Genomic DNA, 23,129 nt, shown 5'->3' on the forward strand with positions numbered 1-23,129 from the left:
GCCTCTTCCAACCCAGAAATTACAACAATTACGTCAACTGGTCCAACAACAGCTAGAACTGGGTCATGTGAGGACTTCTACCAGCCCTTGGAATTCCCCCGTCTTTGTGATTAAAAAAGCAAATGGCTCATGGAGGCTTTTACATGATTTAAGAAAGATTAATGAAAGAATGGTCCTCCTTGGGACCCCTCAAAGAGGGCTACCCTGGATGCCAGCAATTCCCAGTTCATATCATTTGACCATAATTGATATTAAAGATGGTTTTTTCTCCATCCCCCTACACCCCGATGACTGCAGTAAATTTGCCTTCTCTATCCCCTCCACCAACTTTGGGGGACCTGACTCCCGTTTTGAGTGGACTGTCCTGCCCCAGGGCATGGTTAACAGCCCATCAATCTGCCAATATTATATGTGCTCCATATTTTCTGCCCTCCAAAAAGACTCTGACGTCCTGTTTTACATTTATATGGACGACATCATCCTGGGAGCTCCTAACCCTGCTGCCCTCCATAAGCTCACTGCTCAATATCTCTCTATCCTTAAACAAAACCATTTCCAGATAGCCCCTGAAAAGATTCAAAAGATACCCCCTTTTAAGATTCTTGGGTCTATACTATGCTTAGATTCGGTCTCCCCGGTCAAACCTCAGCTCCAGATCAAGGGCTCTTATACCCTCCCTCATCTGCAAAAGCTGTTAGGGGAAATTAATTGGTTGAGATCTTGGATTCCCATCACTACCGAAGAGCTCCTCCCCCTCTTTGACCTCCTAAGAGACAGTGATCTCTCCTCCAATATACCCCTGGGGCCTGATCACCTAGAGCTGCTTGCCAGGGTCCAGGCCGCCATTGATTCAGCGGTTCTTAAACGCTACGACCCCAGTCTGCCCCTCATCCTTTACATTCTCCCTGGAAAAACATTGTCCACTGCCCTGCTTGGTCAAAATGGTGAACCTGTTCATTGGGTTCATCTTTCTGTGCGAGGGGCCCCCCAAGTCTATTCCATGACCGACCAACTAGCTGATTGTATTGTTAAGGGTAGGGACCTTTCTGTCCAACTCTTTGGGGTCGAACCTTCATCTCTTATCACCCCCTTCAAAAATACTGATTTCCTGATTTCCTCTGGTTACAGAGGAACAATGGCCGGATTGCCCTGGCTCTAGAAGGCTTTCTTGGAAATATAGACTGTCACTATGGCCCTTACAAATGGATGAGCTTCTTTTCTAGACTTGAGTGGAGGCCTCCCTGTCTCTCCCTCTCCCAGCCGGACCCTGATTATCTCACCATCTTTACTGATGGAGGGCGCTCGGGATCTTCCATAGTTATTTCTCCGCCCCCCCCCCCAGGAGACAATCCGCCCACACCCATAAAGACAGATGGTCACGCTGTCCAGGGGTCGGCTCAGTTCAAAGAGCTGTACGCAGTCGTCATGGCACTCGATGCCGTGCCTGAGCCATTTAACCTATTTTCTGATAGTCTTTATGTCGTCGACCTACTACCCAATCTGCTAGAGGCCCATATCAGGCTTGACTCCAATCGCATTACTCCCTTGATGATCCAGACCCAAAACTTGCTTAAGCAAAGAAGAAATCCTCTGTTCATCCAACACCTTCGGGGACACCAAGGCCTTCCGACTCCTATCCCGAGGAAACTACATTGCTGACCAATTGGCCTCTACATTACAATTTCACACCGTCTCTGAGGCCACACGGTTTCATTCCTTAACACGTCTCAACTGGAGAGGCCTCCGCCATAGGTTCCCGACTATCCCCACAAGAGACCTCAAAAAAATAGTGTGCACCTGCAAGTCCTGTCAGCCCTTTCTACAGGTGCCCCCTCTTCAGACCATGGGAAGTAACCCCCGGGGGCTCCGTCCTAATCATTTGTGGCAAACTGACGTTACCCACTACCCTCCTTTTGGAAAACTTAAATATATCTTTTTGACAATTGATACCTTCTCCCATGTGTGCTGGGCATCTGCCCACTCTGGAGAAAAATCTAAACATGCTATCAGTCACATGCTTCAGTGTTTTGCCACCCTCGGACCCCCAGACCAGATTAAAACTGATCATGGCCCGTGCTTTGTCAGCAAATCCTTTTCACAGTTTCTCCACACATGGGGGATTTCCCACACTACGGGCCTCCCGTACAACCCCAGAGGACAGGCAATTGTCAAAAGACAAAACCAGGCCCTCAGATCTCAATTACAGAAACAAAAGGGGGAGTCCCTACCCCCACACGACCAACTAGAAAAGGCGTTATTCACCTGAAATATATTAACTTTTTCAAAAGAAAGCCCTCAGCTATCCCCCTTCCAGAAACATTGGACCTCCTCTGTCTCGTATAGCTCAATCTGGGTCCGGTGGAAAGACCCACTCACTGGAGCCTGGAGAGGGCCAGACCCACTTCTCACAGCAGGTAGAGGATTCGGATGTGTGTTCCCCCCAAATGAAAAAAGACCAATATGGATACCGGCCAGAAATATAAAATATTTGCCCCAACAGGGGGATGATGACAGTGATCTTTTCAGGGTAGCTCTTGGCCCTGAGGACCTCCCCTCTGCTTCCTCCACAGAATTCTTAGAAGGAGAAAATGAAGACCCTCCTGTTGATCACGATGACGACACTCCCCAAGATGTGTGACGGAGGGTTTGGTAACCCACGAGAAGCCTGGAACCACCTCAATAAGATCATGGGTAAACCTTGTGATTGTGGGGGAGGCAGAAGTAAGACTACCCCTTCCCTTTCCCAGGGTTTCACAACCAATACTGTCGATGGCCCCTCTGAAACAGCCTATCTTTTTAATGAACAACATAGGACACCCAGGTAGGTGTGTGTCACAAAGCCCAAGATTATTCCCACTATCAGTGGGCGCCCGGGGCCTTGCCCTTGCACCAACTTCTACCCGACTATGCATTCCACATGCTATGACCAGGCCCAACAATGCACACAGGTGTCTGATAATAAGACCTTTTGGACGGGCACCCGGAACGTCCTTACTCCTACAGCCAGGTTAGAGGGAGGAAATACAGCCTCCTCCCCTTGCTATGGTGCACCAGGAGATACCCTCTGTTGGGACCTCACAGCACCCATGGGGTTTTCTGATGGAGGAGGGGGTCAAAGACAGAGTTAGAAAAATAGAAACTGAACAGAGGATTGAGCGGCTCATCAGCTCCCAATATCCTGAGCTAATTCACCATCCTTTGGTCCTCCCTGAGGAATGGGGAGAATTGGCCCTTGATCCTCACACCGAGGGGGTCCTTGAGACCACCTTTGCTCTCCTCAACCAAACCTCCCCTAACCTTGCTCAAGACTGTTGGCTCTGTATAAAATCTGGTCACCCACTACCCCTCGCCCTCATTTCCAACTATTCGGGGCTCAGCTCATCAATCGATCAGAAGTCCAACCCAGCTAACCCGACCTACCTTCTCCCCCTGACCAACTGCACTCTATTTCCACCTGTGGAGGTCCAGGTACTCCCCCTTGGTAATCCAGGGATCTGCCTTCACATGTCCTCCCAACCCAGCATTTCCCGCATAGATGTGGGAGAGATCCACCCCTCTTTATGCCATGACAAGATTACCTTAAATCCAGGTGATGAAGGATGCCCTCCAGCAGGAATGGTCTTTACCTGCGGCAATAGACTTGCCCACAATTTCTTACCAACCAACTGGGCAGGCCGTTGTGCTCTGGCCTTTCTCTTGCCAGACTTTGACATCATCCCTGGGGATGAGCCTCTTCCCATCCCCTCATTTGACCTCATTGGAGGGCGACATAAGAGAGCCATTGTCATGATACCCCTGTCAGTTGGTCTTGGTGTGACAGCCGGGGTGGCCACTGGGACCACAGGTATTGGGATGGCATCCCATTTTTATAAAAAGCTCTCACTCCAGCTGGTAAACGACATGCAACTTGTCTCCAGTACCATTCTAGACCTCCAGAGACAGCTTGACTCCCTTGCTGAAGTGGTCCTGCAGAATCGTAGGGGATTAGATGTGCTTACAACAGAAAAGGGAGGCCTTTGTTCTTACAGGAAAAAGTGCTGTTTCTACGCCAACCGGTCTGGGATCGTCCAAGACAAGATAAAGAAGCTTCAAGAAGATCTTGAGAAGAGGAGGAGAGAGTTCCAAGACAACCCCCTGTGGACTGGCCTCCATGGCCTGCTACCCTATTTCCTCCCCTTTCTAGGCCCCCTCTTTCTCCTTCTCCTTCTCCTCCTCCTAACCGTGGGGCCTTGCTTGCTCAATAAAAGCACACAGTTCATCCAGCAAAGGCTCGAGGAACTACGGCTTCACCAGGTTGAGGTCCACTATCACTGACTCAGGACTCTAGAGCCTGAAGGCTACGAACCCTCCCCGGCACTCCAGTAGACCTATGACGGGTAAGATCTCAGAGAGACTGGGACAACCTAAGACAGGTCATGGAGCCAATACCCAAAAGCCAGCGCGAGGAATGGTCTCCAATGACAGGTAAGATCACTGGTGTGGTGACAACCTAAGACAGGAGCTATGCGACCTGGCATTACAAAAACAGAAGGGGGAGATGCTGGGGTCTGCTTGGCCCCGATCTAGGCCCAGCAGACATTCCGTAAGCCTGGCCCGAGTTTCGCTGATGGTCACTAACTTCCTCAGAGTGACACAGCGTTTCCTGTAGGCCGTCCCTAAATTTACCTCTGCCCTCCAGCTGATGATGCGTAAAAAGCATAGGCCCCAATGACGGTGACACCACCTCACACCACCTCTAACGTCATCTCACCCTATCTTCCCATCCCTGCCTCTACCCCCTGCCTATAAAAAATGGTCTTTTTCTCAATAAAGCGAGTCACTGCCTTGACAGAACTCCCGACCTGGTGTGGTGTCTTTTCTTAAGTCGTCGACACTCTCCCTCCTGCTCAGCGCCAGAAGGGGGGGTCCGGCTGGTCCAGATCTCCCCTCCTCGCGACTACCTGTCGGAGAGAACCCCGACATTTGAGTCTATGGCATCTGTTCACTTCACATCACGTTTCCGACACTCCCCCCACCCTCAAGCTTCCAGTTCCCATCCGGCTCCAGGGAGCAGAGGAGAAATTTAAAAGGTGAGAGAAAGGGAGTCCGGTGGTAGCGCAGCTGGTTAAGCGCACGTGGCGCAAAGTGCAAGGACCCCCGTAAGGATCCCGGTTCGAGCCCCCGGCTCCCCACCTGCAGGGGAGTCGCTTCACAGGCGGTGAAGCAGGTCTGCAGGTGTCTGTCTTTCCTCCTCTCTCCATTTCTCTCTGTCCTATCCAACAATGACATCAACAACAACAACAATAATAGTTACAACAACAACAACAACAACCAAAAAGACAACAAGGGCAACAAAAGGGGGAAAAAAAAAAGGTGAGGAAGACTTTTAGGCCCAGGAAGCCACTTCCCCAAACACCCTCCAAGATGCCTTGTGCTTCTAGCTGGGTTCCTTACTGCCCAGCAAATTCACACTCTCTGTAGGGAAGGGAGGGATGTCACCAGGCAGAAGGAGTGCCCAGCCAGCCCCTCTTCTGTGGCAGACCCAGGATGCACCCATGGACTCAGTCTGTGCCCCTCCCATGGGGCAGGCCCAGCTGCACCCAGACAGTGTGCCTGCCCCCCCCCCGGACATATCCGGGCTGCACCCAGGGCTTACCACACCACATGCCAGAGTGTCACACCAAGGCCCTTTTCCACCGGGCCCAGCCACCTCCAGAAGGAAAGGCAGCTTCCCTGGTGAAACCCTTGGAGGGCTGGGGGTGGGGAGGAGGGAGCAGGAGCTCCCCCAGACCAGGGCAGGCGAGAGTGGCTCTTCTTTTTTTTTTTTTATAGGACAGAGAGAAACTGAGAGGGGAGAGGAAAGTAGAGAGACAGAGATACCTGCAGCTCTGCTCTACCACTCCTGAAGCTCCTTGCCTACAGGTGAGGAGTGGGAGCTTGAACCCGGGTCCTTGTACCGGTAATGTATCTACTGCACCTGGTGTGCCACACTCGTCCCCTACAGCCATCCGGCCCTGTCCTTCCTGACCCCAAGCACATGTCCTCAGCCAGCCTTGGAGAGGGGAGGTCCCTTGTCCTCCTGGGTCCTGCCCCTCCTCTCCCCTTCCTCCCTTTCTTTCATTCTTACTACTTTCTGAGGTGACTCACTCTTTGTTCCTTATTCTCTCTCTCTTTTTATATTCATTTATTCCCTTTTGTTGCCCTTGTTTTATTGTTGTAGTTATTATTGTTGTTGTTATTGATGTCATTGTCGTTAGATAGGACAGAAGAAATGGAGAGAGGAGGGGAAGACAGAGAGGGGGAGAGAAAGACAGACGCCTGCAGACCTGCTTCACCGCCTGTGATGGGACTCTCCTGCACGTGGGGAGCCGGGGCTCGAACTGGAATCCGTAGGCCAGTCCCTGCGCTTAACCCACTGCGCTACCGCCCAACTCCCTCCTTATTCTCTTTAACCGTATCTGAAGGGGACTCGGGGAAGGACGCTCTTTCTGTTCTGTATGTTCAAGTGTCTGGGTTGAAAAATGGGAAGCTTTTGTGGTGCAGGAGGTGGCGCCGTGATAAAACACTGGGTTCTCAAGCACGAGTTCACTCCCTGACAGCTCATGTACCAGAGTGACCTCTGATTCTTTTTCGCTCTCTCCACCTATCTTTCTCATTAATAAATAAAACCTTTATTTTTAAAAGAGAGAAAAAAGAAAAACGAGAAGCTTTTAAATACAGGTTCTTAAACTTTCTTCTTTCTTAAATTGCCACCAGGATTATCGCTGGGCTTAGTCCCAGCACTACAGATCCATCACTCCGGGTGGCCATTTTTCCTTCGTTGTTTTTCTATTTTATTGGACAGGGCAGAGAGAGATTGAGAGGGAGGGCTGGGTGGTAGTGCATCTGGTTAAGCTCTCATGTTATAGTGCACAAGGACCCAGGTTCGAGTCCCTGGTCCCCATCTGCAGAGGAAAAGCTTCACCACACTTAGATCTAAGACTCCAGGAACCACACAGCCCTCCAGTAGAAAGCATGGTCTGCTCAAAAGGACTGGGGGTCCCGAGGAATCAGGCTGGGAGCTGGAGACCAGAGGGTGGTGAACAAAGGTCCGGGCCACCTGGGCGAAGCGGGGTTTGTGGTGCAGGTGGGTATGTGCTGGACTCTCAAGCATGAGGACCCGAGATTCACCCGGCACGTGGCAGCACGTGTACCAGAGCGGCTTCCTCCTCTCTTGGCCTATCCCCTCATTAAAAAACACATTTTTAAATGTTCTATTTATTTATTAATGAGACAGGAGAAAGAACCAGACATCACTCTGGCACATGTGCTGCCGGGGATCGAACTCAGGACCTCCTGCCAGTGCTTTATCCACTGTGCCACCTCCCGGACCACGTGCATAAATATTTTTAAAGGAGAGTTTATTTGATGCATCAAAGACCAAGAGTGCCCTCACACTGCAGGGTTCTTCTCGCACCCTATGGGTGCTGTTCAGTGAACACCAGGGTCTCTGGTGGGCCTGTCATGACCGCTGACAGTGCTGCGCCTTAGTGCTGAGTCACGACCCACAGGCCAAGGCTGACAGTGCTGAGTCACGACCCACAGGCCAAGGCTGACAGTGCTGAGTCACGATTGACAGGCCAAGGGTGACAGTGCTGAGTCATGATTGACAGGCCAAGGGTGACAGTGCTGAGTCATGACCCACAGGCCAAGGCTGACAGTGCTGAGTCATGATTGACAGGCCAAGGCTGACTGTGCTGAGTCACGATTGACAGGCCAAGGGTGACAGTGCTGAGTCATGATTGACAGGCCAAGGCTGACTGTGCTGAGTCACGATTGACAGGCCAAGGGTGACAGTGCTGAGTCATGATTGACAGGCCAAGGGTGACAGTGCTGAGTCACGATTGACAGGCCAAGGGTGACAGTGCTGAGTCATGATTGACAGGCCAAGGGTGACAGTGCTGAGTCACGACCCACAGGCCAAGGCTGACAGTGCTGAGTCATGATTGACAGGCCAAGGCTGACAGTGCTGAGTCACGACCCACAGGCCAAGGGTGACAGTGCTGAGTCACGATTGACAGGCCAAGGGTGACAGTGCTGAGTCATGACTGACAGGCCAAGGGTGACAGTGCTGAGTCACGACCCACAGGCCAAGGAAGCAGGTGAGCGGGTAGCCCGGAGAGCCAGCAGGGCAGCCCCCCGCCCCAGGGTCCCGACAGCCCCCCGCCCCAGGGTCCCGGCAGCCCCCGCCCCAGGATCCCCGCAGCCCCCGCCCCAGGGTCCCGGCAGCCCCCGCCCCAGGATCCCCGGCAGCCCCCGCCCCAGGGTCCCGGCAGCCCCCGCCCCAGGATCCCCGGCAGCCCCCGCCCCAGGGTCCCGGCAGCCCCCGCCCCAGGATCCCCGGCAGCCCCCGCCCCAGGGTCCCGGCAGCCCCCCGCCCCAGGATCCCCGGCAGCCCCCGCCCCAGGGTCCCGGCAGCCCCCGCCCCAGGATCCCCGGCAGCCCCCGCCCCAGGGTCCCGGCAGCCCCCGCCCCAGGGTCCCGGCAGCCCCCGCCCCAGGATCCCCGGCAGCCCCCGCCCCAGGGTCCCGGCAGCCCCCGCCCCAGGATCCCCGGCAGCCCCCGCCCCAGGGTCCCCGCAGCCCCCGCCCCAGGGTCCCGGCAGCCCCCGCCCCGCGGCCCCTACCATCGCGGGAAGGGACGCGCCCTGAAAGCCCGCCCCGCAGCGACCTTTAAGGAGCCGGAAGCCACGCGCAAGCCACGCCCACACCCGGAAGCGAGGAAACAGGTGACGTCAGGCCACCTGGCTCTCAGTGGGCGGGGCCGAGGCTCGGCCGTCCCAGCATGCAGCGCGACGCGCCAGGCTTCCGGCTTCCGACTTCCGGCGAGTCTGGACGCGCCTGGGCCGGGCGCCTTCCGCGGGACGGGTGAGCGCGGCTGCGCGGGGTCGGAGTGCGCCCTGCCTCGCGCCAGCGACGGTCGGGGGACGGCGGGGAGGACCGGCCGCGGCCTCTGAGCGGGGAGGCGGGCTCAGTCCCGTCCTGCGGTCCGTCCCGTCCTGGGGTCAGTCCGTCCTGGGGTCTGTCCGTCCTGGGGTCTGTCCGTCCTGCGGTCTGTCGGGTCCTGCGGTCCGTCCCGTCCTGCGGTCAGTCCGTCCTGCGGTCCGTCCGTCCTGCGGTCCGTCGGGTCCTGGGGTCAGTCCCGTCCTGCGGTCTGTCCGTCCTGGGGTCCGTCCCGTCCTGGGGTCTGTCCCGTCCTGCGGTCCGTCGGGTCTTGGGGTCTGTCCCGTCCTGCGGTCCGTCCCGTCCTGGGGTCAGTCCGTCCTGGGGTCAGTCTGTCCTGGGGTCAGTCCCGTCCTGCGGCCTGTCCGTCCTGCGGTCCGTCGGGTCCTGGGGTCTGTCCGTCCTGGGGTCAGTCCCGTCCTGCGGTCTGTCCGTCCTGCGATCCGTCGGGTCCTGGGGTCTGTCCCGTCCTGGGCTCCGTCCCGCCAGCAGGGCCCCGCCTGGGCTCCCGGCCCGGTCCAGTCCCCGGCACCACCGTCAGCCGGGCCGAGCTGGGCTGTGGAGCGGCAAGCCCTCGGGGCTGCGGGCTGCGGGCTGGGGGCTGCGGGCTGCGGGCTGCGGGCTGGGGGCTGCGGGCTGCGGGCTGCGGGCTGGGGGCTGCGGGCTGCGGGCTGCGGGCTGGGGGCTGCGGGCTGCGGGCTGGGGGCTGCGGGCTGGGGGCTGGGGGCTGCGGGCTGGGGGCTGCGGGCTGCGGGCTGCGGGCTGCGGGCTGCGGGCTGCGGGCTGCGGGCTGCGGGCTGCGGGCTGGGGGCTGCGGGCTGGGGGCTGCGGGCTGGGGGCTGGGGGCTGCGGGCTGGGGGCTGCGGGCTGCGGGCTGCGGGCTGCGGGCTGCGGGCTGCGGGCTGGGGGCTGCGGGCTGCGGGCTGCGGGCTGGGGGCTGCGGGCTGGGGGCTGCGGGCTGGGGGCTGCGGGCTGCGGGCTGGGGGCGGCCCCGCGCTCCCGGGGTGAGCTCTGCCGCTCTGCCGCCCGCTCGCAGGGAGGAAGAGGGAGCGAGGGCGAGAGGGGATGTCTCTCTCCGACCGGCACCTGGCCGTGAAGCTGGCCGACCAGCCGCTGGCCCCGAAGTCTGTCCTCCACCTGCCCGAGACGGAGCTGGGCGACGACGCGCTGGGCGGCTGCAGCGTCTCCTTCCTGAAGCAGCTGGTCGCCGCCAAGCTGCAGGAGTCGGTCCCCGACCCGGAGCTGATCGGTGAGCCTCTGCCGCCCGCCCGAGTCGGGGCTCGGAAACGCAGGAGTCCCAGGAGGGCGCTGTCTGCTCTGCTCTGGGTGCTCTGCCCGCCCCGCCCGCCGGCCCAGAGCCACCCAGAGAGCTGCACGCGGCCCTTGGCCCAGAGATGCCACCAAGAGACTCACTTTACCAGGCGTGTCTAGAGCGCGCCGTGTTGGTTTATTTTACCGGAGCACCGCTCAGCCCCGGCTCACGGTGCTGCTGGGGATTGAACCTGGGACCTTTATATATTTACTTATTTATTTACCCTCTTGTTGCCCTTGTTTCTTATTGTTGTTATTGATGTCGTTGTTGTTGGATAGGACAGAGAGAAATGGAGAGAGGAGGGGCAGACAGAGGGGGAGAGACAGACAGACACCCGCAGACCTGCTTCACCGCCTGGGAAGCGACGCCCCTGCAGGCGGGGAGCCGGGGGCTCGAACCAGGGGTCCTCACGCGGGTCCCTGCGCTTTGCCTCACGTGCGCTGAACCCGCTGCGCCCCCGCCCGACCCCCCTTTTCTTTCTTTTTTGTAACTTTTACACTGTTTGCGATTTTAAAGATTCGTTTATTGGGGGGGGGGGGGCATCACTCTGACGCCATGATGCTGGGGATTGAACTTGGGGCCTCACTCACTCCCCAGAGCCCAGAGCCTCACCCACTGCACCACCTTTCGGCTGCAAGAACAGATTTCCCACCAGGCTTCCAGCTGGGGCTCGGTGCCCGGGCCATGACTCCACCACCCTCAGCCGTTTTTCTTACATTGATTTACTTACTTTTATAAAGATGGAGCAGGGGAGAGAGACCCTCGCAGCACTGCGCCCCCACTCATGTAGCTCCCTCCTCAGGGGTGTCCCAGGTGTGAAACGCACCTCGGACAGTGATGTGTGCAGTCTGCTGGGTGCTCCGCCACCCGCCCCGTAAGCTAAGATGAGCCCTGCTCGGCCCTGGCTGACGGTGCTGCGGTTGATTGAACCTGGGACTTTGGAGCCTCAGGCACGAGAGTCAGTTTGCAGAACCTTTATGCCGTCTCCCCCGCTCTAAGATGAGATTCTTCTGAGTTGTTCTGAAGAGGCCGGGGAAATAGCTCAGCTGGCAGAGTGTTGGACTCTTGTGCCCACCGCCAGCCTCTCGCTGCCCTGGCTTATCTGTCTCCCTTGGGCGTGACAGCCTCTCATGGACTGACGGGATGGACTGTGGAGAGGTGGGTTGTTTGAGGAGCAGGAGGTGAGTGGACGGGCCACTTTTTAGATCTGATCTACTGTGGCCGGAAGCTGAAAGACGACCAGACCCTCGACTTCTACGGCATCCTGCCCGGCTCCACAGTCCACGTGCTGCGCAAGTCCTGGCCCGAGCCGGACCAGAAGCCCGGTGAGTGGGGGTGACCCTCAGGTGGGGCGAGGGGGGGAGTGGGAGGTGACCGAGTGGTGGAGAGGACACTTTCTGCGTCGGGGCTGCAGGGAAGTCCGCCAGCTCCCTAATGGGTCTCCTCGTGGGGAGGGAGAGGGAGAGGGACGAGATTGTGCGCCCCCAGGTCGGCTTATTTCGGGGTGGGGCTTGTGTCCCCTTACTTGCTGTCGCTCCTTCAGAAGACAGTCAGGACAGTGTCGTGACCCCAGGCTGTCGTGACCCCTTAGCCGCCGGGTGTGACCTGCCTGTCAGCTCCCCAGCATACCCTCATTTTTCTCGGGTGAAGTGCTTGAGCATTCACACACTGGGGGAACACCAGGGCAGGGCAGATAGCATGATGGTCATGCAGGGAGCCGGGCGGTAGCGCCGCGGGTTAAGCGCACCCTGGCAGGGACCGGCGGGAGGATCCCGGTTCGAGCCCCCGGCTCCCCGCCTGCAGGGGAGTCGCTTCCCAGGCGGTGAAGCAGGTCTGCAGCTGTCTGTCTTTCTCTCCCCCTCTCTGTCTTCCCCTCCTCTCTCCATTTCTCTCTGTCCTATCCAACAACGATGACATCATCAACAACAATAACTACAACAATGATAAAAAACAAGGGTAACAGAAGGGAAAATAAATAAAATGTTTCTTAAAATACTGTTTAAAAAATGGTCATTCAAAGAGACTTTCAAAGTCCCAGATTCAATTCCCTGGACCACCCTGAACCAAAGCTGAGTGGTGCTCTGGTAAAAAGAGAGAGAGAGAGAGAGACAGAAACAGACACACACCAAGGCTCTGGGGCCTTCTGATGTGTGAGTAAGAGAAGCAGCTGGGACCCTGCTTGAAGTGCACTCTCCCCTCCCCCAAGGCCAGAGGTGGGCTCTGCTGCGCGGCCTTCACACTGCAGCTGCGTATCTGTTTGAAGCGTGTCCTCCTTTCAGCTCTAAGCACAAAGGACAAAGAGACCTTCTTTCACACCCCGTGGGACATGAGAGAGAGGCAGGCTCTGCCGCCCGGGGTTGGGGCCTGGGTGTCCCCTGGGTCACAATGAGTCTCTGAGACTGGGCGCCCACAGGTCCCCCATTGTTAGGCAGATACTCGGTACCCCTTCTGTGTGAACAGAGACAACCTGAATGTTGCCCTCTGGCTGTCCCCGGGGACCTGCCCGGCTCTCCTTGTCCTCCCGGTGAGAGCAGTGAGCACAGCAGGTCTGACGCGCCCCACTCCCGGCCCCATCCAGCAGCCGCAGCAGGGCCCTAGTCCCCAGTCCTAAAGGCTTTGTTGTTCTCCAGTTTATCATCGAGAGGGAGAGAGAACTGGAGCGTCACTGATGTAGGCGATGCCGGGGATGGGATCGGCCCTGGGATCAGGCTGGCTGGAAGCCTCCTCCTGCCCGCCAGCCCCCTGCACCTCCTCCTTGTCCCCCGCCCGCCCCAGCCCGCTGCTTTCTCCCTTCTGGGCTGAGCAGCAGACTGAGAGCTGGGCTGTGGCTGGAGGGCGGAAGGAGAGGGTTGCTGCTGGAAGCCAGGGGTCTCTGTCGCTTCCTGCTGAGTGGGTCAGGTGAGCGCCTTGTAGACACAGGTGGGCTTGAAGGCTTTCACGTGCTCAAGGTTGCCACCTGGACAGCCGGCTGTGGGCGGGGGCGGGCTCCTCCTGATTTCTCCCTCCTGCTCCCCTCCATCTCCATCTCCATCCCCCTCCCTCCCCGCCCTGCGCGGCCTTGGGGGTTAGTTAGCAGGCCTCCCCTTGCCTTAGGCCATTCTGGTTAGTGTGTCTGCTTCTGATGGGAGGCCCACTGTCAGCTCTGGCTGGGGGTGCGGGGACGGAGCCCGGGTGCACAGCCGGACACTTGGGAGCCTTCTGCGGGGAGGGCGGGGTGCTCAGACCACGAGCAGCGGAGGAGGCCCTGGACTCGAGCATGAGGCCGTGAGTTCAGTCCCTGGCAGCACACATACCAGTACCAGAGTCTGGTTCTTTCTCTCCTCTCATTTCTTTCCTTTTCTTTCCTTTTCTTTTCAATATTTATTTATTTATTTGTTAATGTGAGGGATAGGAGGAGAGAGAAAGGACCAGACATCACTCTGGTACATGTGCTGCCGGGGATTGAACTCAGGACCTCACGCTTGAGAGTCCAAAGCTTTATCCACTGCGCCACCTCCTGGACCACTCTCCTATCATTGCTCATGAATAAATATAATAAGATCTTTGAAAGGAAATACTCCGCCCTGGAGCAGTCTTCCGAGGGGAGGCACCCCCTCTGGGGTGCTTCTCCACAGTGGGGAGTAGGGCCTGTACTTAGCCCGCAGCACCTCCTCACCCCTGCGAGCTCGTTGGCCACCCAGTGGGCTGTCCTGTGTGCGTGGCATTGGCACCCATGGTGCCCGGCCCTGGCGGGGGCATGCCCTCTCCTCCCACGGTCCAGCCTCGCCCGGCTGCACGTTCACTTCTCCCTCTGCTCTGGGTGGGGGCCTGGGCGGGCGCGGCCGCCACAGGCCGAGGGGTTGAGGGATGCTGGCCAGGCTGGGCTGTGTGTGACAGTATCTGCTTCCAGAGCCCGTGGACAAGGCGGCTGCCCTGAGGGAGTTCCGCGTGCTGCACACGGCCCTGCACAGCAGCTCTTCCTACAGGGAGGCGGTGAGTGGCGGGGGTGGGGGCGGGCTGCCGTGAAGACCCGGCCCGCGGAACTGCCTGTTAGGGCCACGGGAGGGCCGCCCATCTCCAGGGGCTCTGCGCTGAAGCGCCTTGTGAGCCGGGTGGGGGGTGCTTCTGGCCGCCCGACACACTGACGGCTCCTCAGGGCGACCCACCGCAGGCACCACATGAGGTGAGAATGCACTCTGGGGCCCAGAGGGGGCTCTCGGGCCTGCGGGCTGTGTGGTCCACTGGCCCCGCCACAGGGAGGTGCTGTGCGGCTGGGGAGAGTGAGGTGATCTGCCCCAAGCACAGTGCCGCCCCACCAGGTCTTCAAGATGCTCAGCAACAAGGAGTCTCTGGACCAGATCATAGTGGCCACGCCCGGCCTCAGCAGCGACCCCATCGCTCTGGGTGAGTACTGCCTGCTGGCCTGGGAAGAAGGGTCATTGGGGTGGTGCAGGTCCTCAGACCCCTCAGACTCCATCCAGCACTTCCAAGCGGGCTTGTCTGACTGCCAGGTGGGGTGCGGTCACCCCAAAGCCCAGCAGCCGGCAATGGCATCTCACGTGCCCTGCTGGGGACCCAGAGCCACTGGGGAGACGGGCACCGGGCCGCTTAGTGGGCAGTGAGCAGGGGGACAGTCTCGTGCACGGGTGTTCCCAGCTGCTGGCTCGGGGGCTGAGCACCCCGCCGTGGGGAGGACTCCTGTTTCTGAGCCCTGCTCTCCTTCAGGGGTTCTCCGGGACAAGGACCTCTTCTCTGTCTTTGCCGACCCCAGCATGCTGGACACGTAAGTCTGCCCCATGCCCCCACTTGGCTGGGCTCCTAGCTCCCCAGGCCTCTGCCCCTGGGGCCCCCTCCCCCACACTGCCCCTGTGAATATTGCGGGAGGCGAGGGAAGGGTCAGTGCGTCCTCGAGACCCTAGGTTCACCCCTCCAAACCTAGAATAAAATGGAACGAGACACACAGGAGAACTTGAGTCTTGGGGCTGGGAGAGTTCCCAGTGGCTGAAGTGCTGGGGTTCTGAGTGGGTGAAGATTGGCTTATGGAGAGTCAAGAGTGTCACCCTGGCTTATGCGATGCCAGGCTTGGTGCTAAGGGCTCAGTGCACTCGTTACCCACTGGGCCACCTCCTGGACTGCCGTTTTATCTGTGCATGATTTCACTGCTCCTGGGCTGACTTTTTGATTCAGACACACACAGAGAGACACATACACGCCACTGGAGCTTCCTCAAGTGCTGTGACACTCCCATGGGGTGCCAGGGCTGAGCCTGGGTTACATGTGTGGCAGCTGGGTGACTCTCTTTTTTTAATTAATTAATTTTCCCTTTTGTTGCCCTTGTTTTTATTGTTGTTATAGTTCTTGTTGTTATTGATGTCGTCGTTGTTAGGACAGAGAAATGGAGAGAGGAGGGGAAGAAAGGACAGAGAGAAATGGAGAGAGGAGGGCAGACAGAGGGGGCAGAGAAAGACAGACACCTGCAGACCTGCCTCACCGCATGTGAAGTGACTCCCCTGCAGGTGGGGAGCCGGGGGCTCGAACCGGGATCCTTAGGCCTGTCCTTGTGCTTTGCGCCACGTGCGCTAAACCCGCTGCACTACCACCCGACTCCCTGGGTGACCCTCTCTTGGACCCATGTCCTCAGCACTTTGAGAGGACAGGACAGGAACTGCTCACATAGCTCCATCCTAGAGAGAGAAGACAGGACCTGCCACTGTCCCCCGGGAGTGGGGAGTGGCAGGACAGAATCCAGCGCCTGCCACCTCTAGCTGCAAGTCCCGTCATGGGGTGGGGGGTCGGAGGTGCCACGGGGGTCCCTGCCGGTCTTGTGGATGCTGGGCTGCAGGTCAGTCCCACTGCCTGGGACTCTGTGCGTCTCCTCACTCCGCCCTCCTGCCCAGGCTGGTGCCTGCCCACCCGGCCCTGGTCAATGCCATCATCCTGGTCCTGCACTCAGTGGCCGGTGGCACTCCGCTGCCCGGGTCCGACTCTTCCCGTGGCCTGTCCTCCAGCTCCTACCGCGACCTGCCCGGTGAGCCTTGGGCGGGCGCACAGACACCTTGTGTCTGGGGGAGGGGGAGCCTGGGTGCTCGGGCTGGAGCCTCCCTGTGTGGCCCATGCCCTGCCCCTGCCCTGCCCCTGCCCTGCCCCTGCCCTGCCCTGCCCCTGCCCTCCCCTGCCCCTGCCCTGCCCCTGCCCTGCCCCTGCCCTGCCCCTGCCCATGCTGAGTGAAGTCTCTCCCAGGTGGCTTCCTGTTTGAAGGCCTCTCAGATGACGAGGACGACTTTCACCCTGTGAGTGGCCTGGGAAGTGGGGGGCCAGAGGGGCTGGGTGGGGGTGTGGCACTCCCCCCTCACCCCTCTCTGAGTGGGCCCCTTCCTCCCTCCCTCCCCTGCAGAGCGCCAGGTCCACACCCTCCAGCAGTGCCTCTGGCTCCCGCCCGGCCTCCCTGGGCTACAGTGGGGCAGCCGGCCCCCGGCCCATCACCCAGAGCGAGCTGGCCACTGCCCTGGCCCTGGCCAGCACCCCCGAAAGCAGCTCCCACACGCCGACTCCCGGCACCCAGGTCTGCAGGGCCCCAAAGCATAGGGTGGGGGGGTCGGCCTGGTCCTCCCGGATGGGGTGGAGCCCACAGTGGAACTGACGTGATCTCGGGGGCCTCCCCCCACGGGACACACCCCTGCCCCCCACCACTAGCAGTGTCCTGAGAACTGTCCCTCGAGCTCCCTCCCCAGAGTGGGACTCCGGGCCCTTCTGTCCACTCAGGGCGCTCTGGCCCGTCTCCATGCTCAGTCCGTCCACACAGGGCGCTCTGGCCCGTCTCGCTGTGTGTTCTCCCGTGGGGAGGGCCCAGGGGACGGGGAGGGGCTGAGTGGCCCTGACAGCATCCTTCCCTCCAGGGCCACTCCTCAGGCACCTCGCCACTGTCCTCCGGAGTCCAGTCAGGGACGCCTATTACCAACGACCTCTTCAGCCAAGCGCTCCAGCACGCCCTGCAGGCCTCAGGGCAGCCTAGCCTTCAGGTCAGTGTGTCCTCGGTGTTCATGCCGCCCCTCTGCGTGCTCTGCTCAGGGCCCGGAGGGCATCCTGTGGCCGTCCCATGTCCTCCGCTCCAGACCGGCGTCCACACGCAGCGATGCTGCCTGTTTGGTGGGGAGCCGGCATGCTCTCCCCCTGGAGTGACCGAGTTCGGCGCTCCTCCGATGCCCCCAGGTCTCGCCAGCCGGCGGGACTTGGTGGGAAGGGGTATCGGGCTGGGGGTGGCGTCCAGCTAGAGCTGCTGTATGCCCGGAGTGTGTGCCGTGCGCATCCTCACGCCCCCAAACCCCACCCGTCGCTTGGCAGGCGCTCGGCTCTGTCCTCCCCTCCCACAGTCAGTCTGTGGTCCTGGCGACGGACACTGGGGATGCAGGACGCCTTCTCCCTTACCTCCACCCATCCGTCCCGGTCCCAGAGGCCCGAGGTCACATGTCAGTGCCTGTCTCGAACACGAGCCCCAGCCGCTTTGGTTTCCAGGAGTCCCGCCCTCAGCCTGGCCGCTGCAGCCACTTTGGGGCTTCCTTGTACCCTTGTACCAGCTGCTATGGCTGGGGCCCAGGGCTCCACAGCTCTCTCTAGAGAAAGCCCTTCCCAGCCAGTCGCCATCGCGGGGCCTGGGTGAAGAGTGCTGTCAGGAGAGCGAGCACGAGAGCGCTTGCTTCTGCATGAGGGAGTGGCTCAGTCCAGGCTGAAAGGATGTGCCGCCAACCCAGCAGCTGTCAGCCCAGTCAGAGCAGGGCATTGAGCAGGGGGAGCAGAGCAGTGAGCAGGGGGAGCAGGGCAGTGATCAGGGGGAGCAGGGCAGTGATCAGGGGGAGCAGGGCAGTGATCAGGGGGAGCAGAGCAGTGAGCAGGGGGAGCAGGGCAGTGATCAGGGGGAGCAGGGCAGTGATCAGGGGGAGCAGGGCAGTGATCAGGGGGAGCAGGGCAGTGAGCAGGGGGAGCAGGGCAGTGAGCAGGGGGAGCAGGGCAGTGATCAGGGGGAGCAGAGCAGTGATCAGGGGGAGCAGAGCAGTGATCAGGGGGAGCAGGGCAGTGAGCAGGGGGAGCAGGGCAGTGATCAGGGGGAGCAGAGCAGTGATCAGGGGGAGCAGGGCAGTGATCAGGGGGAGCGGGGCAGTGAGCAGGGGGAGCGGGGCAGTGAGCAGGGGGAGCGGGGCAGTGAGCAGGGGGAGCGGGGCAGTGAGCAGGGGGAGCGGGGCAGTGAGCAGGGGGAGCGGGGCAGTGAGCAGGGGGAGCGGGGCAGTGAGCAGGGGGAGCGGGGCAGTGAGCAGGGGGAGCGGGGCAGTGAGCAGGGGGAGCGGGGCAGTGAGCAGGGGGAGCGGGGCAGTGAGCAGGGGGAGCGGGGCAGTGAGCAGGGGGAGCGGGGCAGTGAGCAGGGGGAGCGGGGCAGTGATCAGGGGGAGCGGGGCAGTGAGCAGGGGGAGCAGGGCAGTGATCAGGGGGAGCGGGGCAGTGAGCAGGGGGAACGGGGCAGTGAGCAGGGGGAGCGGGGCAGTGAGCAGGGGGAGCGGGGCAGTGAGCAGGGGGAGCGGGGCAGTGAGCAGGGGGAGCGGGGCAGTGAGCAGGGGGAGCGGAGCAGTGAGCAGGGGGAGCAGGGCAGTGAGCAAGGGGAGCAGGGCAGTGAGCAGGGGGAGCGGAGCAGTGATCAGGGGGAGCAGGGCAGTGAGCAGGGGGAGCAGGGCAGTGATCAGGGGGAGCAGGGCAGTGAGCAGGGGGAACGGGGCAGTGAGCAGGGGGAGCGGGGCAGTGAGCAGGGGGAGCGGGGCAGTGAGCAGGGGGAGCGGGGCAGTGAGCAGGGGGAGCGGGGCAGTGAGCAGGGGGAGCGGAGCAGTGAGCAGGGGGAGCGGAGCAGTGAGCAAGGGGAGCAGGGCAGTGAGCAGGGGGAGCGGGGCAGTGAGCAGGGGGAGCAGGGCAGTGAGCAGGGGGAGCAGGGCAGTGAGCAGGGGGAGCAGGGCAGTGAGCAGGGGGAGCAGGGCAGTGAGCAGGGGGAGCAGGGCAGTGATCAGGGGGAGCGGAGCAGTGATCAGGGGGAGCAGGGCAGTGAGCAGGGGGAGCAGAGCAGTGAGCAGGGGGAGCGGGGCAGTGAGCAGGGGGAGCGGGGCAGTGAGCAGGGGGAGCGGGGCAGTGAGCAGGGGGAGCGGGGCAGTGAGCAGGGGGAGCGGGGCAGTGAGCAGGGGGAGCGGGGCAGTTAGCAGGGGGAGCGGGGCAGTGAGCAGGGGGAGCGGGGCAGTGAGCAGGGGGAGCAGAGCAGTGAGCAGGGGGAGCAGGGCAGTGAGCAGGGGGAGCGGGGCAGTGGGGGGGCACAGGCTTCGTGGGAGACCCTTCTTTCCCATCAGGCAGCACCCTGCTCGGCCCAGGCTCTGGGTGCTGCTGGGGCCTGAACCTGGGTCTTCAGAGTCTCAGCGGGAGAGCCTTTGGCAGGGCACCGCGAGCTTGTCTGGGGCCGGGGAGTGAGTGGGAGTCAGGGTCAGTGCTGACCGGGTGCATGACCCCACCACAGGAGACCCAGCCTGGTTTAAGGTGTCACTGGCTCCGGGCCCTGTGCCGGCAAGTGCCCCCCCCCCCCCGCGTGTCCGTCAGTGCCCTGCCCAGCCCTCCAGCCCAACACTGTCCCCACAGAAACAGTGGCAGCCCCTGCCCCCCCACACACTGGTGTCTGTCTGTCCTCACAGAGCCAGTGGCAGCCCCTGCCCCCACCCCAGATGCTGTCTGTCTGTCCTCACAGAGCCAGTGGCAGCCCCCACACCAGATGCTGTTGTCTGTCTGTCCCCACAGAGCCAGTGGCAGCCCCTGCCCCCACCCCAGACGCTGATGTCTGTCTGTCCCCACAGAGCCAGTGGCAGCCCCTGCCCCTACCCCAGATGCTGCTGTCTCTCTGTCCCCACAGAGCCAGTGACAGCCCCTGCCCCTCCCCCCAGATGCTGGTGTCTGTCTGTCCCCACAGAGCCAGTGGCAGCCCCTGCCCCCACCCCAGACGCTGGTGTCTGTCTGTCCCCACAGAAACAGTGGCAGCCCCTGCCCCTGCTCCCAGACGCTGATGTCTGTCTGTCCTCACAGAGCCAGTGGCAGCCCCAGCTGCAGCAGCTACGTGACATGGGCATCCAGGATGACGAGCTGAGCCTACGTGCCCTGCAGGCCACCGGTGGGGACATCCAGGCGGCCCTGGAGCTCATCTTTGCGGGGGGCGCCTCCTAATCCCCCAAATACACCGTGATGAACTGCATGTCTGCCTCTCTCTCTCGGCCAGGGCCGCAGCAAGGTGTCGGTTGGTGCAGACTCCTCCCGCTGTGGGGGCCTGTGGGAGGGGCTGGGGTCTGTGTCTGCAGTGGCTGCACTTCCAGGTCCCTCTGCCAGGTGCTTCCCGAAGATTCTGGTTCTATCCTGCTGGCGGAAGCAGGAGCCTTAGGTAACAGTCTGAGCCACCCAGCACACAGCTGCCACACCGTCTGCCTGGTGGGCGACATCCACCCTTGGGTGCTGGGGTCCCCTGCTGCTCCCCACCTTTGGCGGGTGCTCCTGCCAGTAGGGTCACTCCTTCCAAGGACAGTGGCTCTCGCCTGTCTCCGCTTTGCTCTGTCTCCCAGCCTCAGATGCCCCCACACCTCCTTGCAGAGCTCATGTCTGCCCACCTCAGCCTGGGTGTGCCTGGGGCGTGTGTGCCTGCAGCTGCCTTGGCCACGCCATCTGCCTGCTGGGCACCTGGGCACTCCTTGGGGCACCATCCTCGGTCTGCTGTGCTCTGTGCTGAGCAGCAGGCTCTGCTCTCCGTCCTCCATCCTGGGTCTGCTGGAAGGGACTGGCAGCCTTAGAGTGCCCACAGAGTGCCCAGAACACGGCTGTCTAGAGCCGGTCTCCATCCTGCGGGCACTGGCACCTGGCCCGCCCTCTACTGAAGAAAAAGTGGGTCCTGTCCCTGGGCTGGCCCCCACTCCCTGCTGCCGCCACCACCACCCCCAGACCAGCTCAGCAGCCGTGGCTCAGAACAGGCCCACTTGGAGGAGGCCTGCGGGCTGAGGCCAGCAAGGAGGTGCCCCCCATCCCTGGGGTCGCTGGATCAGGTGTCCCAAGGGTGGGTGGGAGGGGCAGGCCAGGGGGTCTCAGAGCCAATGGCCTACAGCCCAAGGTTGTGCTGTGGGGGGCGGTGGGTGAGGTGAGGGGGCTGTCCTCTTGAGGGGACGGTGGATGAGTGGTACACACGAGGTGGGCTGGGGGGGGGACTGGCCTTGGGGAGTGAGCCAGCCGGCGCAGGGTGCCGGCCTCGGCAGGGCCCGGGGAGCCAGGGTGAGCTCGGGTTCAGCAGAGGTGACGAGGCGTTTCTAGGAAGCTGAGGGGAAGAAGAGACCCCGAAATAGCAATGTAAATCTGCCCGTTCTGTGCGGATCCTCTCCTGATATAACTCTCCGGCGGGGCTGGCAGGCGGCCGCTCCTCGCCCATCTGGCCTGGGCCACAGACCAAGCCGGGGCCCTGGGCTCAGGGAACAGCCGGGGACGGGGGCTCAGCTGGGCCCCTGAGTGCCAACGTGCCCCAGCTGGCCCTCAGGGCTGTGCCGGGCTCCCGGGGTCAGCCGCCCACTCCACCACGACGGGGCATCACGGGCACAAGCACTTGGCCAGACCCGGGGCTTCCAGCAGGTTCCAGGCTGCCTGCTCCCAGGCCTTGCCTTTGGCTGGCACATCCCAGAGGCCAGCTCTCAGTGCCAGGCTGGGGAGTGTTCTAGGTGACAGCAGGGCACCCTGCCCCGCAGGCTGCCCCATCACTGCCCCATGGTGTGTAGACTCTGGGGGCCCCTCCAGGTGTGCTCTGGCCAGAGGGCCAGTCCTGAAGAGAGGGCCGTATGCTGAGTGGCTGAGATGTCATACCCAGGGACCCGGGCTGCTGGCATGGCCTCTGTCAGGACTGCACACCAGGCCGCTCCAGGCGGACACCTGTGGCCTGGAGGACATGCTGGACCTGGGGGGTCGTGCATCAGAGGCCATGCAGAGGGCTGGAGGTGTGGCACAGGCCGTGTGTGGGGGCCAGGTGCGGGTGCACCGGTTGAGTGTGTGTTAACAATGTGTAAGGACCCAGATCTGAGCCCCTGGTCCCCATCTGCAGGGGGGAAGCAGGGCTGCAGGTGTCTCTGTGTGTCTCCCTCTCCACCACCCCCTCCCCTCTTGATTTCTGGTTGTCTTTATCCAATAAAGATAATAGAAATAGAGGCCAGGTATGTCACACATGCTGCAGGGGACAGGCACGTGTCACAGGCATGAAGCAGGGCTGCGTTGGAAAGGTGGTTGCGAAGGGCTGGGGCCCTTCATCTCGGGAGTCGGGGCTCCTGGTTCAGGGTCTCTGAGTCAAGGTGAGCTGTGGGGGGCAGGGGTCCCGGCTTGGGAGAGTGCTGCTCCATCTCGGGCAGGCAGGGTCCCCACAGCCTGGCCTCTGCTGGGCGCTGACTCGGCCGCCAGGTGGCGCTCTGGCCAAGAGCTCAGGCCCCCAGAATGGGGTGAGCTGAGGGGACCCCCTCAGAGTTAGCCTCCTGACCAGAGGGAACAGACACAGGGACGGAGGGACAGGAGGGATGAAGACACAGGATGGGCTTGTGGCCTGGACAGGGAGAGGGTGGGGGGTGTCCTCAGGGCTAGGAGTGAGGGCAGCCATGAGGCTGGCTCCCTGGGAGGGGGGGGTGTCTGAGCCTGGACAGCAGGGATGAGGCGGGCTGGCCCCTGACCCCTGGCTGGGAGGGTGGGGAAGGGGATGCTGTGGCTAGCTCCAGCAGGACGCAGGGTGGGCGGCCAGAGGCTGTGGAGCTCAGCCCCTGGGCCCCTGCTCCCTTGTCCCTCTTCCCTCCTGGACTCCTCCC

At 61.2% G+C, this 23,129-nt stretch overlaps 1 protein-coding gene across 2 annotated transcripts; it reads left to right on the forward strand.

The window, feature by feature from the left end:
• Positions 1-8,753: 8,753 nt before the first annotated feature.
• UBL7 (ubiquitin like 7) lies at positions 8,754-20,512 on the forward strand. 2 transcript variants are annotated; one of them, XM_007536988.3, is made up of 11 exons: positions 8,754-8,885; positions 9,997-10,209; positions 11,478-11,597; positions 14,162-14,244; positions 14,571-14,655; positions 14,977-15,034; positions 16,149-16,279; positions 16,492-16,541; positions 16,646-16,813; positions 17,148-17,270; positions 20,347-20,512. In XM_007536988.3, the coding sequence occupies exons 2-11, from the start codon at positions 10,026-10,028 to the stop codon at positions 20,482-20,484; spliced, it is 1,140 nt and encodes a 379-aa protein (XP_007537050.1). In that variant the 5' UTR covers positions 8,754-8,885; positions 9,997-10,025; the 3' UTR covers positions 20,485-20,512. The 2 variants fall into 2 exon arrangements, with proteins under 2 accessions (XP_007537050.1, XP_060030241.1); XM_060174258.1 differs by lacking the exon at positions 8,754-8,885 and adding an exon at positions 9,363-9,368.
• Positions 20,513-23,129: the final 2,617 nt, after the last annotated feature.

Source organism: Erinaceus europaeus, chromosome 16, assembly GCF_950295315.1.
Source record: "Erinaceus europaeus chromosome 16, mEriEur2.1, whole genome shotgun sequence".
Classification (NCBI taxonomy): domain Eukaryota; kingdom Metazoa; phylum Chordata; class Mammalia; order Eulipotyphla; family Erinaceidae; genus Erinaceus; species Erinaceus europaeus.